The 19,205-nt window shown below is 39.4% G+C and overlaps 1 protein-coding gene across 5 annotated transcripts in view; it reads left to right on the top strand.

Annotated features, from left to right (window-relative positions):
- LOC131074601 (fatty acid amide hydrolase) overlaps positions 1 to 19,205 on the top strand; it is a 196,577-nt gene that overhangs the window by 63,825 nt on the left and 113,547 nt on the right. For all 5 annotated transcript variants that reach the window (XM_059207756.1, XM_058011242.2, XM_059207757.1 and 2 more), the window contains exons 6-8: positions 3,880 to 3,957; positions 4,069 to 4,216; positions 4,427 to 4,539. In XM_059207756.1, coding sequence (XP_059063739.1) covers positions 3,880 to 3,957; positions 4,069 to 4,216; positions 4,427 to 4,539 — 339 coding nt within the window. The remainder of the gene's footprint in view (positions 1 to 3,879; positions 3,958 to 4,068; positions 4,217 to 4,426; positions 4,540 to 19,205) is intronic.

Raw genomic sequence — 19,205 nt, 5'->3', positions numbered from 1 at the left:
TGTTGAGTTGGTTCAACACCTACACCTGGATTGAGAAGGAAGCCAGCCTTCTCTGGAAATTCAACCCCCTCACGCAAGGTCCCACACTTTGGGGTTGTTTCCAAGTTTCACAAGGTTGCTGAGTTGATAGCTCAGCAAGGGTGCAAGCTTTTGTGATAACAGTAACCCTAGAGTATGATTAGAAAAACAATTTTTTTTTTTTCTATGATATGTTATGTTTACAATTAATAAAAATGATTAACAATTGAAAAAGCAATCAAAATGTTTTTACAATTAATAAAAATTATTAATAATTGAAAAAGCAATCAAAATGTTTGTACAATTAATAAAAATGATTAACAATTGAAAAAGCAATCAAAATGTTTAAAATAAATCTGAAAAACTTGGAAAAATCTCAACCTTTCATCGATAAATATCTTTCATACAAGCTAGTTCCCTCTTGTAGCACTTAAGGAAAACAATTTATGCCTTTGCAATCCTCCAACTTCGAAAAAAAACTTGACAAGCTTCATAATGGAAAATGGAAGCTTGGAATGATATTGGAAGCTTTTGTGGCTTGGGTCTGCAAAATGAAGAGATTTATTTCAATTGTAGGGTTTCCAAATAAATATTTAGGCATGAAAAAGAAATGCTATTTTTCTTTTATAAACTCATCTAAATAAAATTCAATGTTTATTTTAAGTTTTCCATGGGTTCTACTAGGAATGATTGGATGCATCTTGAGTTTGGCTAGGCCATAACCCTACTTCTTGAGTACCCTTGGGATATGTTTTAAAAAAAAAACATTTTTTGAAGTGTTGACATTTCCTAAATTTCCATGGGTTTTGTTGATAATAGATAGACATGTCCTAGGTTTGGCTAGGGTGTGATTTTGCCATCATAGGCATCGAACAGGTACGTGGGATGCACTCGTAGGTTGCTTGGGATTGCAAAGCACAATATATAGATAGGGTGTCTAGGATGGCAAGGCAATGCCCTAGCTGTGCTTGGGTAGCTTCTGCTCTTGCTCTGAAACTTGGCTTGTTCATTATGACGATTGGCCCAAAACCTATGGGAGTTGGTAACTTAGCTTGTCAATCAAGAAGAAAGGACACACCCATAGAGAAGTTGGGAGTATAGAGCTATGTCTTGGCTATCCTTGGATCACTCCCACTCCATCTCCCAATCATCAACTCATTCAGTATGATGATAGGCCTAAAACCTAAGGGACCTGTTGATGTGTTTATTATGCACATGCGAACACATAGTAAAATATCCAAAAGTATCTTATCCTCTCTTGATCAAAATCTCTCAAATGCTGAAGATTAGCTTAAGGATCACTTGAGAAGACTCCAAGGTTCATGAATGTAGGGTCACTACGTGTGGATAAGCACATCTGATTGATGTGATTGCTGGTATCACAAGGGAACTTACGTTTGAATGCCTGAAAGCTTGATTTGCTGGAACTTAAATACTATCTACTCGTTTGGAGGATAAAATAGAGCAAAAGAGATGGGGTTTGAGAAGTCTATGCTAGGACTTAAAATGTAAGAAGATGGATGAATGACTATACGGAATCCTATCGGGCTAGGTCACACCATCAAATAGAACAATTTGACACAAGCTCAGTACAATCTTCTAAAGATATTTCAAAGATGTTCAAATCGTTACCCTCAAACATTGCTCACCATTCAAGTTAATGCATAAACAATGGAAGCATAACAATTTGAATTTAAGCTCATATCACTCTAGTTGACCATGCAAGACACACTTATAATCAACAAGAGGCTAGTGGTATGGACTAACGGATTCCACGCAAATACATTCAACAAATTCCTCCATTCAATCTAATTTATTAATCATCCAACATGAAGATCCAACAAGAAACCATGCACATTGTAAAGAAACAACACACTTCACCATAACTTCAATGAAGATGGAGTTCATTTACAACTTAGGCAACAATTTTTGCCTTCTCCTACTCTACTCTACTTGCTATTCTATTCTTCTATTCTCTACTCGCTATCTATTTTCTCTATTAGCGAACTATTGCTTTAGGGCAGCCACTTGAACATTTCAACCTATCCTTTTAGAATTCGAATTTTAAATTGATTTTTGGCGCCAAAATGTTTTGATCTTGAGGAATCCGCTCAAGATAGAGAGCAAGGTATATGATCTAACCAAATTCGCTCTCAAGCTTGGACAAGGTACATGCCTTGGTAAAATTCGCTCTAAGGCTTGGACAAGGTACATGCCTTGGAAAATTTCGTGCCACTAGATGAGTAAGGTACATGACCTCGTGAAAAGTTCTCTCTAAGGTTGGGGCAAGGTACATGTCTTTATGAAAAAGTTTGCTCTCAATGAAGGGTAAGGCATGTGACCTAATGAAAAAGCTCACTCTCAATCCTTAGCAAGGGACACGACCTTGTGAAAAAGTTCGCTCTAATTGGTAAGGTACATGCCTTAGAAAAAATTTGCTCTAGATCTTGAGTGAGGTATATGACTAAAATTCGGTCCAAATGTGTGGTGAGGTACATGACCTCAAAATTTCGCTCCAAATGTGTGGTGAGGGACAAGCTTTTACCAATTTTACTCAAATTAAGGAGCAAGGTACATTGTATTGGTGGAACAATTTACTCCAAAAATGATGCAAGGGATAGATTCAAGACAAACTCGCTCTAATCTTGAAGCAAGGTACATGATCTAACCAAATTCGCTCTTGGTCTTGGACAAGGTACATGACATTAACAAAGTTTGCTCCAAAGTTGAGGTAAAGTACACGCCTTATGAATTTCACTCCAAACTTGAGGTAAGGTACATGAACTTGGAGAAATTCGCTCCAAAGTTGAAGTAAGGTACATGAACTTGGAGAAATTTGCTACAAAGTTGAAGTAAAGGACCGAGCCTCTAGGTGAATTTCCCAATTTGGAGGGCAAGGTACATTGTTTTAATGAAAATTCGCTCCAAACTTGGAGCAAGGTACATGGCCTAAGGCAAATTTTGGATGACCTTGATGTTGCCCTTTAGTTCAATTTGTTCACCTTTCTTCTACCTTATTGATTTTAGCCTTGAAGTTTTCAAACCTTTCCACATGAAAGTACCATCAATTTGACCCTTAAGAGTGCCTAGGGTGGAAATTTGCTTGGATTTAGCAAGGTACAAGGTCTAAGGCAAATTTGGCTCCAATTGGGGAGCAAGGTACATGACCTTAGGTAGACTCTTTATTCACCCTTTTTCACTTGCCTTTGTTTCATTAGCTCAACCTTCACGTCTTTCATCCACTCCAATATGAAACATGCCAAATTGACCTTTAAAAGGGGGCCTTATGAGAAATTTCGCTCCAAATTAGGAGAAAGGGACAAGGTTTTGTGATAAATTTCGCTCTAACTTTGGTGTAAGGGACGGTCCTCAAAGCAAGTTTGCTCCAAACTTAGAGCAAGGACAGGACGTAAGAGGACACTATGCATTCAACCAAGTTTGCTTAGAAATATGATCAGATAACACAAGAAACCTAGGCATGATTCAAGAGGTTCTCCATCTACTTTCATGCTCACAACCGACTATCTTCACTCCACCCTAAGGAGACCAACCTGACCTGATGAACCCTTTGGCTACTTTAGAAATTATATCCCTTCAATACAAAGATTAATTGCAAAGACACTAACAACTAAGCTAAGCTGACCAACCTAGGAAGCAAAAAGTGGGGGTCCCCATTTGCAATGGGGCGATGTGTGAATACCTCACAACAGGACCTACTAACATAGCTTCTTAGTCAACAAGAACCCAATTTGAATTATATTAAGAAATAAGAAACATAGTAATTTGCAGAGAACTAATATAAGTTGCCTATGTTCAAACATTTCATTTAGTCTTATCTCTCTTTTGTAAGTGCATGTACAGGTGAACCATTTTCTATTCTTGATGGAGTACCAATTACAGTGAAAGATGAAATAGATTGTTTACCATATCCCACTACAGGTGTTTACTAGCATCCTTTCTCATCCCTATGTTCTTAATTTATTTACAATATGATTTCCTTTTTTTGCTTGTCTATCTTACATTTAAAGTAAATAATGTGTATATGCAAAGGGGGTACCAAGTGGTTGCACATGAAGCGCAAAGTGACAGATGATGCTACTTGTGTCAAGCGCTTACGTGAATGTGGTGCAGTGCTTGTTGGGAAGACAAACATGCATGAGCTGGGCGTTGGAACCAGTGGAATAAACCCTCATTATGGGTATGCATTTCTGACAAATCGAGTTGACAGATTAAGCTGATTATAAAGCTTTGTCATCTTTTGTTTAATTTTGTCTTGTTCATCTGGATAGGTTGCAATTTTTTATTGGCCACGTATTAAAATAATTCCAAATTTTACCAAATTCAACTCATTGTAGTTCTCATTGTTATTAGAAAATGAGCAGGATCATTTATGACTTGTAATTTGCAGGACAGCACGGAATCCATATGATGCTGAAAAGATTGCAGGGGGCTCTTCTAGTGGATCTGCTGCAGCTGTATCTGCAGGATTATGCCCTGCTGCACTTGGTGTCGATGGTGGAGGTAAAAGATAGTGTCTTGAAATCAACTCATATATCAAGTGTTTTCTATATTGATTAATTTTGTGCATCAATAAATAATTGTTTAGAGTCAAATTCGTATAATGATTTATATTTAAAGTTACATGATAAAATAATCGGTAACCATATTTTGAATGGTTGCTCTGCTTTAGGAGGAACTAATTAAACATGGTTGAATATTTGATGTTTTGTTTAGTGCATTTTTTTTCAGTAGAGCATTTCAACATTCTGATTGTATGTAAAATCATTTCTGTCCGAGTGAAAATTGAATTTTATAATGGATTCTTGCATCTAGATAAAAATTATCAAAAATAAATCTGTTAAAGGCAATTAAATGTGACAGAATTGTCTCCCCAAGAAACTTAAGACATAATTGTGTTTGAGTCAAAACAAAAGTGTGTCACTTGCAGTGACAGATCACCTATAGATACCTCAAAAATTAAATTAACTTTTTTTCTCCAATATTAAGAAAATAAACTAACTATATCTAGTCACAGGGAAAATGTAATCAACACTCAGATTATTGAATGGAGAGAAGAAAATTAATTGTTTGCTATTAAGTTTTAATCTAACCCTGGCCACATAATTAAACATGGTCTTAGTTATGGGTGCAGTTATGAGAGCTTGATATGTAGGCACAAGCAATTTTTTTTGCTCTTGGGTACATCCACATATATATATATATATATATATATATACAAAAAATTTAAAGAAATATATAGAGTTGTGAAACCAAATACATTTGATAGTATGATACTCATCATTGATCAATGCCAAATCCCGAAATGGTAGTGACAAAGATAATTAGGTCTCTGAAGGCGATATCCATGGCTCTTTGAAATGTGGCCCCAGCATTGATAAGCCCAAAAGGCATTCTTTTGTATGCAAATGTTCCCCACTTGGTAGTGAAAGCGGTCTTCAATCGATCTTCTGGCTCAACCAATACTTGATTATAACCTGAATATCCATCCAGAAAAGACATCATCTATGACCCGTTGACAATCTGCAATACTTCATCTAGCGATGGTAGTGGATAATTGTCCTTTTCTGAAGCTCGGTTGAGGTTTCTGAAATCGACACATAACCTGATCTCTCCATTCTTCTTCCTGACAGGAACCAAGTTGGCGACCCACGTCGAATGTCTTACTAGAAAGATGATTTTGGTTGAGAGCAGCTTCTTAACCTCTTGATATATTAGGGGTTCCAGTAAAGGATTGACCGGCCTTTGTCTTTGTCTAAACGGTTTGCTTCCAGGCTTCAAAGGGATCGTGTGAGTGATGATTGTAGTATCGTAAGTCTTGAGATCTTCATAACTCCAAGCGATGACATCCGAGAAATCTCTTACATTTTTCAAGATACCATTTCTTTCTGGTGCGGTGCAGGCCTTTCCAATGAACACATTCTTAACTTGTATACCATCACCAACATTGATTGTGTCGCACACGTTTCCTTCCATGCTGTGGCTTTTCATCTCTCTCAATTTGTCGGGATCAAAGATTCTTTCTAACTCCACCATTCCTTTTGGAATAGTGTTTGTTTTCAAATTCAAAACTCCTTCTGCATCCAATTCTGCTCCCTCCACCTCTTCTTCATCAATGATTTGAGCTAAGAAGACATCTGTGTTGGTCAAGAAATCCAATATATGCTTGTCATCTTCAAAAACTTGAAAATTGGTGATGTTATCCGGGACTAAAGGTACTGAGGTCAGCTCTACTGTGAACTTCTTCAATCCTTCCATCGCTAATGGAATCAAAGAGCTGGTGGCTTGTGCAAGGGAATTAGCCACTTGATTCTGATGCCTGTATATGGACTTGATATTGAAGGCCTCAAAACTTTCGATGAGGTCCCAGACTCGATTTTGGTATCTAGTCAGCCTTTTGTCATGGCACACATACTACCTTCTAATCTGTCTTATAGCTATTTCTGAGTCTCCATACACTTGCAAGATTTTAGCTTTCTTTCTGATAGCCAGCAATAACCCATGAATCAAGGATTCATATTCAGCCACATTGTTGGTGCAACGAAATTGTAGCCTATGAGCGGCGAGGTAAGTTTCTCCTGTCGGACTAATTAACTCGAAGCCTGCTCCAGATCCTTGTTTGGATTTAGATCCATCGAACCTTAACGTCCATATTGCATTTCCTTGGTCTTCCGTCTCTTGGTCCTCCTGGCTTTCGATTGATGTGGCGGATAGAGTTTCATCTTCTGAGGAACTTTCAACTCCTGGGTCTTCAATTTCTTCTACAATCAATGTCTGTGGGACCCTCTTGTATACTTGTTCTAACGCAGTCTGGCACAAAGCACAAGCTAGTTCTAAATGGACGACATTATGTATCCTACACCAATTAGGGAGGAGTATATCTCAGACAGACGCCATGTTGCCAAGTTGCATACTTTGTTGCACATTCCTGTGGACAAATTTTCTAAAATTTTCAAACATTCCATCATCCTCTTGGTCGGATCCTTGGTTACTTTCCACGACAGTTTCTGTAGATTCCATCACTTCTTGTTGACTGTCTTTGTCTTGTAGGTTCTGTATCATCAAGACCTCTTCCACTTTAGGTTTGTATGTCGCTAAATCCGTTTCTAAGAATAGGAGCTCATTATCTTCCCCATACTCAGTTATCATAAATCTCAATCTTGGAGTACTGTCGATTTTGATTTGGTTTGGAACTCCTCTCCAGGGTAGCCACATATGTGCAAAGTCCGTTGACACATATCCATTCAACTTTCGTGACCAATCTCTACTCAGAAGCATTCCATATGAGTCAGGGATATCTACGACTGATATGTCTATGAAATTTTGAACCCTGGGGTCTGCAGCTAATTGAATGTGGATATTGTTCAATTCTCCCATGACTGGAACTTCTGTCTTGTCTAATTGAGTGACTTTCCTTCTGGTAGGAGCACGAGTTATACCTAGTCTCTGACAGACAGCCAGGGGCATCACATTGCTAGAAGCTCCTGAATCATAAAGGCAGTTGTGCAATAACTTCCCAAAAATTCTGACTGACAGCACGAACGGACTGGCTCATCTTTTCCTTGGCAAAGGATCGAGGAATCTTCATCACGTTCTTGATTCTTTACTTCATTAACCTTCGGATTGTTACTCTTTTCTGATGTTTCCTCTTTTGAATCATCCATCTTCTTTAGAGGTTTTCCCTTCTTGATCGCATCTTTCTTAACGACAATCCCTTTTTCTGGAAGAATCTGACTTGTACTAAGACTTTCTTTGACGGCGGGTTGAGTTTTCTTAACCTCACCTCTTTTGAGTAACACCTTGCCTTCTAACACATCTTCTTTTTTGGCTGGGAAGGCTGGGAAGGCTACGGTCTGGACCATACATTCGTCTTGTTCAGATTGTTGCTTACTATCATCTTCATCTTGGATTACATTGATGGTGGCTTGAACATTGTTGGCCGTTTCTTTGGATGCATGCTGTACATTTGGCCTTACTGTGTTTGAATCATTCAGACTATTAATCACAACATCTTTAATCTCTGATACCTTCAATAGCTCATAAAGCGACAGGCTAATTTTAACCTTCTTGAGGTCTTCCAATACAATCATAGCCAGCCTTTTCATTTCATCTTTTGCGGGAGGGGGAACATTCCTTTGTCTGTATTCTCGCGGATCTTGTGGATACTCTGGATTATTACTAGCCTGTGGATCTAGGGGGGTAGAGAAATTGTTTAGAGGAATCGATGTTGTCAGTGGTTCTTGATTTCTCTGATTTCTTTGATATACTCTTGGACCCACACCTCCTGAGGACTGGTGGAATACTTCTTTTATCCTCTCAACTAGGATGCTATTATTCAACGCCGGGAAATAATACTCTGAGTCTTCAACAGGTTCATTTACTGATGCAGGTGGAAACTGGGAACCAGGAGGTACCATTGGTCCACTAGCTGACTCCGGTGGAAATCTCCCATTTTGAGCTTGGTTATTTTCTCCTTCAAGTGAATGTTTCTAGCTTTCCACAACCATGGCTTGATCGTACCGTGTAGTTGGGACCATTTCATATCCTGTCATAGGAGGGTTTTCAGGTGAATCATTGCTATGTATCTCCTGCTGGAATATGTCGGCTGCAATTTTGAATTCAGGACACTGCAACTCAGAATGTTGGTTTTGTATTGTGGAGTCTACACCAACTGGACAAGGCCGCCTTTGCTAGAAACGCTTTACTGGTAGGATGATTCTCTTGATTCTGTGAACTTGACGGGTTGTCTAATGGCATCACCACGTTTCCATTATTAGGAGCTGTATTCCATGTTCTTCTTTGAAAGCCTTGGTTGTTATTTCCCTGATAATTGTTCTTGAAACCTTGATTATTATTTCCTTGGAAATTTTGATTGTTTGCATGTTGACCTTGGTTGACCCTTTGCATGCTTTGAAGTTGATTATTCTGATTCCTCAAATGAGTTACCTCGGTTGACAGCCTCTTGACTTGTTCGATCAACTCTTTCATTTCATCCTTTTCTTCCTGTGTTCTTGAAGAGTTTGTTGCATTTTGCAGGTACACAGGTTGTGTTGGTGGGGCTTGTGAAAGTGCAACTCCGGGATGAAGCACCAGCTGATTTGCCGGCTGCATGTTAGGATATGTTGCTTGTGGAACAGGATTCATAATTGGAGTCTGGGTGGTTAATGCCATACTAACTGCTTGTATTTGATTTGGTTCTGCAGTAGGTCCCATATGAAGTAGCGGCCCAGTAATATTCTGTCCCATGTGTTTACTGACTTCAATAGCTTTTGCATATGCTACATTTAAATCATTCGGGATAGGATGTGTCCTTACGAACATGGCGGTAAGATGATCTAAGGCTCCATAATAGATCTCCCTTGGGTCAGCAATGAGGTATGGATGTCGTAACATCGTGTACGCCCTGTGGAACTTGTTGTTGAAAGAAGTGATCGGTTCATGTTCTCTCCTTCGAATCTCAACAAACTGTCTATATAGCTCTGCTGGTGTGGTTGGTATACCAAACTTTGCAATAAATGCATCCTTCATTGCATCCGAAGTCTTGATTGATCCTGTTGGTAAGTGAATGAACCAGAAGTATGCTTATTCTCCCAATGAGTAGGGAAAGAGCCTACATGCTACATCTCCATATTCGACTCGCCTGTTACTAAGAAGGTCTTTGAACATCTTGATATGATCCTCTGCTGTACGATTGAAATCATTGACATTGAATTTGGGACAGAAATTCTCCGGATTCTTTGGCATGTCATGATATATTGCAAATTCTAATGGTGATGGATTGTTGATCATCCAAGTAGTGCCATTGAGCACATGAGTAGGAGGGGGAGGAGGAGGAGCATTGTGAGCCATCGTGCTTCCCGAAGTTTGAAAGCTTGACAGGAGACTTGATGAACCCGCCTGGCTTGTTGGTTGAGAAATTGCCTGGATACTTGCTTGAATTGCCACTTGTACTTGTTCTTGAAGAGATGGAGCTTGTGATGACTCAGAGGTGCCTTCTAATCTCGGCTCAAATTCCCTTGGAGTATCTTCTCTTTTGACTCGCTTTGACCTTGAAGTGAACTGAAGTTCATTCAGATTTTTGGTGCCTGGTGTAGACCTCAATATTCTTTGATGTTTTTCGGGCGAGAAAGAACCAATGCGATCCAGCGTGAAAATCTGTTTTGTGGAGATTATTGCAGGTTCCTCTGATTGCGAAGTTCTCTGGCGGTGACTCTTTGGCGTTCTTCGGCTCTGTCTGCTTCTTGTTCCAAAATGATTCTAACTCGGTTATACTCAACGTCACTTCTCCTTAAGTTCCACGCTAGGTCGTTCAATCTTGAAATAATGTCTTCTTGAATGTTGCCTATTTCCAAATTAGGTTGTACTACCTCATTCAATCCTTCATGTGGCAACACCATCGTGATACAAGATCTTGTTGAAAAATATCATTTTTTGAATTTTCTGGATAGTACCGTTCCTTTTGATAATCCAACTTTCGTGTAGCCCTCCTCCTAGCGCGAATTCTGTTGACGTGTATTTTGTACACAACCAAACACAGAATAAAATACCCAAATGGTACCTTATCCTCTCTTGATTAAAGCCTCTGAATGCTGAAGATATCGCGAAAAGGATCAATCAGGGTGACTTCAAGGTTCTTCGTTGTAGGATCTCTACGTGTGGATAAGCACCAGTGGTCGTTGTAAATGTTGTTTCTTCAAGGGGTCTTACGCACTTTTTGAGAAAGCTTGTCCGTGTTACTCTCTTTTGATTGCAGGAACAGGATTTTCCTAATACTAATAGATTCTCAAAAAGATCAAAAGATAAGGGTTTCAAGAGATGAATGCTAATCTAATCCTAAGAATGACTCAATGTAAGCTGAACTTGGTAAGATTCTACCAATTTCAGTATTGCCAAGGAATTACAACTCTATTGGAATTGATGCGATCTTCTAAGGTGATTCAATGATTTTCAAATCATCAAGGATATAGATACTATCATAGAGATACATATCAATATTTCAACAATGATTGAATGTTTAAGCAATCTCAATATCTCCAGTTGACCACACAAGGCGTCCTTACAATTAGCAAGAAGCTAGTGGTTTGGACATGAATCTCACCAAAGGTCGAGCACAACACTTAGTCTTTCAAACTTAAATACTACTTCGACGGAGAATGATTCAAGAAGGTAAACAATCATGAAGATAGCCACAGGTATTGCAATAAGACACCATAACTTCAATATTTTATTGATCTCAAAGCCAAATAGACAACAATTGTTCAAAATTGTTTCTTCACTACTCAATCTTGCTACATAATAACTTTCTTCTTTCTAATCTCTAACTATTATCTCCTATCTACTATCCCCAAAATGAAAATGAGTGAGGGTATATATAGCATCCTCAAATACAATGAATGGCCCAAATCGAAAGAAGATCAAGGGCTGAGATTTTGACACCTAAACCCTAATTAGGGTTTGTTACAAAAAAGTCCCCATTTAGATAAACATTATTAAATGCATAGCCAATATTTAATTGGCACAAATATCGAGGAAACATAGACCAATAGGAATTAAGCTGCCACATCATCCTATAACAACTTTTCATCTAGAATTTTGTTCCCTTTCCTATGCTCTTTTTTAGCATATCCAACGAATCTGGACACAATTCCCTTAATCGAAGCAATGGGAATCTCAGGAAGATTCTTCATTCGTTCTTCCAAGTGAATGATTTGATCAAAAAGCAGTGAGAAGAGCTGTCTCCCATCCAGGTTCAAGTTCTTTGATCTTCTAAATCAGGAACATGGTAGTGAACATTAGAGCTCGTTGTTCATCTGTGATGACGTTCTCCTGTTTGCAAAAGATGACCTTGACTCTCTCCTCCAACTCTTGGATGTCCACATCTGTCTTAATCTCGATCCGCCTGCCAAGAATGGTACACAACACCTCGAACACCTTATCTTGAATTGGATGGATGATACCTTCAACTTGACTGCATTTGGTGTTGATGTCTTCAAAAATGACCTCTTTCATCTGGAGCAGAGCTGACCACTGTAGGAGGTTATGAGTTCCTCCATCCATTATCTTTTCTTGTGCCAGGATCCGTCTTGGTGTTTGTCTTATTACTTGCAGGACAGGAATGATAACATCTCTAGTGTGAGTGAAAGCGGCTACAGTTATCATTAGATTATGGATAATCTCAAGGACCTGGATAGCTCGGTGAATTGTCTTCATCATTCTTGTTGCAAATTCAACGGCTACTGTGTGGGATTTATTAATCCAAGAGCTCATAAGCTAAACCAAGCTTTTGACCCTTTCTGCTTTGCCAACTGATTCAAGAGGAAGTGCTTGTAAAGGAGATACTGTTGGATCCTGACGTCTCAAGGGCTGATTGAGATGACTAAAATAGCCTCTCCAAGCACCGACCTTTCTCTCAAGCTTCCTATTCTTTTCCATTTCTTCCTTAAGTTTGTCTTTAAGTGCTTCAAATGAATCGGTTGCCTCTTCCATCGCTTGTTCGGTGGTAAGTGGACCAAGCTCAAATGTTTCTAAGTCATACTCATCTGCAAGAATCTCACCCTCATACTTGTCCACCACTGGTGTAGCAATTTGCAATTTCCTAGATCCTGTTTCATCCCTTATTACTTTGGACATCTTTGTGGCCTTCTTCTTTTCCATTACTTCTTGAGAATTTCCTATAAGGCTTTCTAAATCAAATACATCTTCTTCTTCTTCAACCACAATCACCCTTGTCAGTCTCTCCTTTAACCAATCCGGGATGGCAGATCTTGTCTCTCTTACTTATATTTCTTTAGGCAGTGGTCCATCCTCTCGGAGAGCAGATGTCACTTCATCATCATTTTTCTCTTCATGTAGCTCATTAGCATCAACTTGGGGAGATTGGCTTGATGAATGTTGAGGCGTCTGTCCCTTTTCTGGCTTGTCATTTTGTACCATGGATTCCATAGATTCATCAACTTCAGGTACCATCTTCCCTTGACCTTCCCCTTGGCTTGCCTTCTTTTCATGTCGAGAAGATGTGCTTGATGGGTGATCACGATTGGCTTCTTGCTTCTTCTTGGAAGGTTCCCTTTTCTCAGGTCTTTCTTTCCTCTTTGCACCTCTAGGATGAGAAGTGTTCTCACTCACGCTTGCTTCTCCTTCATTTGGTCTTGCCTCCAAAGTAAAAGTCATTGACACATTCTGCTCCCTCAGTTTTTGATTCTGTACATCCACCCATCTGCGAGTACATGATAAAACAGGAGCCATCAAAGCTCTCAAGTCTAAAACCTCAGGCTCATTCCAATCTATCTTCACTCCTTTATCTTCTTTATCATAGGACGACTGGAGGTATCTGCCATTATCTTGGGCTTGATCAGCTACTCTATAAACTTTGCATTTCCTGATGAAATATAAAGGTAGCCTGGAATGCATCTTTCTTTTAACCTCTAAATCACTTGGGAGGTTCATCCAAAAGTCCTCCACTTGAAACTCATGTTTGTACTTCTTACCAATTGTCTCCTCCATATAACGGTAAGGATCAAAATTCTCCCGCGAGGCAAAGGATGTGAATGAATATAAAGATAATTCCTTCTCTGCATCTTCCGAGGCTTGAGTGTTAGGACATACTTCAAGTGAATTCCCTAGTATGATGGGCACGAGAATTCCATTTCCATGCTTGTGTCTGGATACCTTTGCATAAGCTGCCAACTGTCTAGTTACCTCAAGTAGCACTATCCTGTTTGTCGGATACCTCAGCAACATGTAGGGAGGTGAAGGACACCCTTGAACTCTGATGTATGTAAACTTTTGGAACTGGATGAACCATGCACCATACTTCTTCACAAGTTCTTGTGCATCCAGAGATAGTCGATTATGAGTCCCACCTTGCAATATCCTAGTAATTTTCATCATGAAGGTATCATTGACTAACTTGTAGTCACTTCTAGGCGGATGATGCAGATGAACATAGGAATCACAAACTCTCATTTTTGCGACTCCTCTTCCGATCACTCCTATGTGAGGTAGCCCTGCATACTCGAAACTCCTGATTAAGGCATATATAACATATGAGCTCATGTGGAATGATTTGGTAGGTCTTAGCCTTCTCAACTGCACGTCCAGACTATTGCTTATAATTCTGGCCCAATGAAGCATTCCTTTTCCTTCGACTATCACTTGAATGAAGAAAAACATCCACTTTTCGAAGTAGAAGGCTTGAGGAGCCCCTGTAACTGGATTGAGCAAAGTTATCAAATCTCTGTATTCCTCCTGGAAGTCGATCCTATGCGGTGTATTGGGAATCTTGTTCAGGCGAGGCCGAGTTTTGAGCAACCAATTCCTATTGATGAGATTCAGACATGTGTCGGGATCATCTTCATAGATCAACTTGGCTCCTTCTAAGCTTTTGTAAATCATATCTTTATGCTCTGGAAGATGAAGAGCTTCACTTATAGCTTCCTCTGAAAGGTAAGCTAAGGTGTTCCCTTCCTTGGATACGATCGTCCTTGATTGTGAGTCATAGTGGCGGGCACACAAAATCATCAGCTCATGACACTTGACTGCTGGAGGGAAACCTGCCACCTTGATGATGCCACTTTCAATTATATTCTTCGCAATAGGTGATGGCTTGCCAATGTAGGGAACCTCTTGAAACTTCTTCACATTGAAGTTTCCTAAGTTGGTGTCTCCGATATTACTCCATTTGAACATGATCCTGGTCTCCAATTCGTTGTTCTTCTCATCTTCTTTGATGAGAGCCGGGTGACTAGCAGATACTCCAGCCTTAGGAGTCGCCATCTTGATACCTACACAACGTTTCAAAATTAGTCCTTGAGCATTAAAGGGTAGAAAATAAGACTCAAAAGGAAGATCTAAGATATTAATTAGGAAACTTCATGATAAATCTAGAGTTATCATTTCCTAATTAACTAATCAACACTTAGACTTTTCTAAAAAAAGTGCCCAGAAATCAAGTCTTACACAAGGATATTAGGATAATTTCGCCATACCTCCTCTTGAGTACTAAACTCTAAGACCTTTGAAAATGATGCAAGAAAAATGGATTTTGCTAGGCAAGGTTTAAATCATAGCCCTCTCTTGGATGAATTGCGCCTCCTCTAGCTTCAAAAAGAATAAATTACACCCTCCTTAGTATCCACGCTTAGTAGAAATTCGCTCCAAACAAGCTATATTTTGCTCCTCCAATTTGCTCTTCAATTTCGCACTTAGAAGGAATGAATGAGTGATTTGAAATGTGAAGCAACACTCCTCCATTATACAGAGCGCTCACCCTACTCCCTTCAAGGCCGACTTGGCAAAAAAGGGGTAAAAAATAAATAAAATCTCCAAAAAAGGGTGGCCGACTTGCAAAATAAAGGCAAAATAATGCCTTGAGCACTCATTTTAAATTTTAAAAAATTGATTTTAATCCTCCAAGGTAAAATTTCGATTATTTCAAGGCTTAAAATTAATTTATTAAATGCAAAATGCTTTTAAATTAATGCGAATTTAAATTTAATTTTCCAAATGTCTCAAATTTAGCAATTTTGGCGATTCAGTGCAAACTGGAGAATATCAATTTTTTGATCAAGGTCTCAATGAAGCTTGCCAATGATTTCGCCCTGGACCCTCTCCAAGGGTCAGGAGCGATTTTCCAAATTTAGCCTTGAATATTTCGTACCTTGACTCTAAAATCTCCTGGAGGGTGAATTCATATCCAGTTAAGGTCTTGCATTTCAAATTTTGGTATTCTGCATGAGGAATTTAGGTGGAAATGTGGATTTCGCCCTGGACCCTCTACAAGGGTTAGGAGCGATTTTCTCATTTTAGGTTGTAATCCACCTTAGCTTTGATTTTTGAACTCTCAACGCAATTTCCAAGATCCATTTCCTTGTGCCACCAAGTTACTTCATCAAAAATCTTGAAGGAAATAATGCTTTTAGAAGAATTTCGCCCTGGACCCTCTCCAAGGGTCAGGAGCGATTTTCATAATTTGGCTCAAAATTGACATTTTTCAAGGCTCAAAATTTCTTCAAGGCATCTCAAATAGGTCTTCTCACTGACTTCCAGACTTAGCTCTATCCAACTTAGGAGAAAAGTGTGTTTTTGGTGTTTTTCGCCCTGGCCCCTCTCCAAGGGTCAGGAGCGATTTTTTGCAATTTTGACTAGAAATCCTCATTTCCTTATCTAAAAACTTCTTCACCAAGCAAGATCATGTTTATGCCTCCAAACTAAGCAAATAAATCCTCTTTCCAAGTTTTTCGCCCTGGACCCTCTCCAAGGGTCAGGAGCGATTTTTGCAAATTAGGCTCAATCCATCATCATTTTTCATTGAAACTTTTATTCATCACTAGGCAATGTCCTCCTTTATCCATCCCATCCAAATTTGCTTTGTTTCTGCAAGGTAGAATAAGAGGCTTTCAAATTTTTGCCCTGGACCCTCTCCAAGGGTCAGTAGCGATTTTTCTTTCCTAGCCCAGGATCATCAAGTTTTGGAAGCAAATCTCTACTCATCATGATCTTAAAGGGCATCTTTACCTTAGTGCATCTTTGCCTTAGCAGAATCTTCAAAGAAATAGGTAGTTTTTGTGATTTTCGCCCTGGGCCCTCTCCAAGGGTCAGGAGTGACTTTTGAATTTTAAGCATATCCCTTCATTCTTTTGACTTCAAATCACCTCTAAGGCATAACACATCACATCCTTCTCCTATCCGAGCAAGATTTTGTCTTAATTCTACAAAAAAAGGAGAGAAGCTTGGTAATTCGCTCTGGACCCTCTCCAAGGGTCGGGAGCGATTTTGGTAATTGCCTTCAAAATTTTCATTGTCAACAATCCCTCTTCACTTCAAGGCAATTCAAACATCATTTCAAACTCATGCCTAGGCTTAGCTTCGTCCAAACTTGGAGGAAAAGGTCCAATGTTAGGTTTTTCGCCCTGAACCCTCAGCAAGGGTCAGGAGTGATTTTCCCTATTTAGCTTGATTGCTTCCTTGTTGGCCATCCAAATTATCTTCAATGGGTAAAACATACCTCTTTACATCCATTCCAACCATAAAAATCATTTTGTCTTTGCAAGAAAAAGGTGTTTTTGAGAATTTTGCCTTGGGCCTTCAGAGAGGGTGAGGAGCGAATTTTGCAATTGTGACAAAAATGCTTCACTTTTCACCTTAAAACTTCTTTGCTAAGGAAGATTTTATCTTGTACTGTGCTATGAATAGGTTTTCATGCCCCAGAAAGGTCAAAAATGTGTTTATAAAGCATTTCGCTCTAGACCCTCAGCAAAGGTTAGGAGCGAAATTTCTTTTCCTGGGCAAAACTCCTTCATCTCTTCATCTTCAAACAAGTTTGGAGGCTTCATCATGCTCATTTCACCATTCATCATGCCTTTGACATCTCAATTTGACCAAACAAGGCCAGAAATGACTCCAATAGGAATTTTCGCCCTGGGCCCTCAGCAAGGGTCAGGAGCGAAATTTAGGTTTTCAAAAAAGTCATTCATCTTTTCAAGTTAAAACTTTCTCAGGTGGGGAGAGGGAGTTGTTCACTTTCCACTCATGCTCAAAACTTTGTATTTTTCACTGCAAAATAAGGAAAACCCAAAATTTTGCAGGAGCGAATTTGTCTTTGTTGCCCAAAATTCATCATTTTTCATGTTTTCAAATCTTCAATTGCCTCAAGTGACGTCCAATCCTCCTTCCGAGAGACCCTGCACAAAACAAGTTAGCCAAAGTTAGTGCCAAATAAGCTTAAACAACATTTTCGCCCTGGACCCTCAACAAGGGTCAGGAGCGAAATCCTCATTTTAGGCTAAACTGCTCAAAATTTAAGTCTCAAACCACTTCACAAGGCAAAGTCAGGTCATTTTCAAGGCCAGGAACCAGTTAGCAAGTCTACTCAAAACAAGAAACTGTGTTTAGGATGAAGTTTGCCCTGGACCCTCAGCAAGGGTCAGGAGCGGATTTTCTATTTCAAACATCATCTTGCTCTCCAAAAATTGATCAAAAACCTCTCTAGGCAAGAACACACAAATTCATTTTAAAACATGTCAACACTTAGTCAAAATTGTGAAGGAAATCCAGTCTACAAAGAATTTCGCCCTGGATCCTCAGGAAGGGTCAGGAGCGAATTTAACATTTTTAGGTTCTTGATCCATTTTATTCCCTATTTAACCTAGCCCACTAGACTTACTTTCTTCACTGACCATGCTTAATTGACTTAGACTTGGAAACAAACTGGACCTTACCCTAAAAACCCCTATTCAATCTAGACCTAACCTGAGACCTATTTGACTCCCCTGAAAGGTTTACCTCATTCCAACAATCTCAATTCTTCAGGGAGACATTTAACAATTTTCCAAAATTTGACTGGACTTAGCTTGAATGATGACAAAAAGAACCCCTAAGGTTTAGCCCTAGCCCAGACAGACCACTCACTCACTCAAAATCTTAAAAGCAGAGAGAAAAACAAGCGGAGAGAAAGCAAAACAAAAGCAAAAAAGAGGGGGTCACCATTCCAATGGGGCGATGTGTGAAATGGTCACAACAGGTACGTAACCTAGCGTCTGGGTACACCAAAGGTACGTTCTGGGTGTACCTAGGCATACCCAAAGGCACTGAGCACCAAAAAGTAACAAAAAAGTATATTTCTTGACCTTTTATTAGCATCCAAAAACCCCAAAATGCGCTTAAAAGCATCTTTTCGCATAATACAAAGATCATTTTGCTCTCTTCACTCTCTCTTTTCTCATTTTCTCACATCTAACACCATGTGCAGCTTATCATTGCTGTCCCTCAAACCCATTAGGGTCTTGTTGTGACGTATTCTCACATCGCCCCATTGCGAATGGGGACCCCTACTTTTTACTTTCTAGGGTTTGTTTTTTAGGTTTTTTAGGGTCATGTCTATTAGCCTTTGCATTTTGAGTATCACCAGAGGGATCACTAAGATAGCAGGCTCTACTTAAGCTAGGGTGAGTCAATGGATGCTCCAGGTTAGGGTTTCTTTGAAAGTCTTCTTTAGGTCAAATTTTGCTCATGTTGCTAGGTGATGACTGGTTTGAGTTCGAGGAAGTCAGTGAAGTTTTGTGAGTCAGTATCATCTGTGAGGGTTTAAGATTGATCCAATAGGTGAAAGATGAAGTCCTAAGCATGATTTGATGTGAAGATGATCTGGGAATGCCTTGGACAAGGCTGTT

This window comes from Cryptomeria japonica, chromosome 7 (assembly GCF_030272615.1).
Source record: "Cryptomeria japonica chromosome 7, Sugi_1.0, whole genome shotgun sequence".
NCBI classification, from domain to species: Eukaryota; Viridiplantae; Streptophyta; class Pinopsida; order Cupressales; family Cupressaceae; genus Cryptomeria; species Cryptomeria japonica.
The sequence above is the reverse complement of the archived record's forward strand: the minus strand, read 5'-3'. Positions and strand labels throughout refer to the sequence as shown.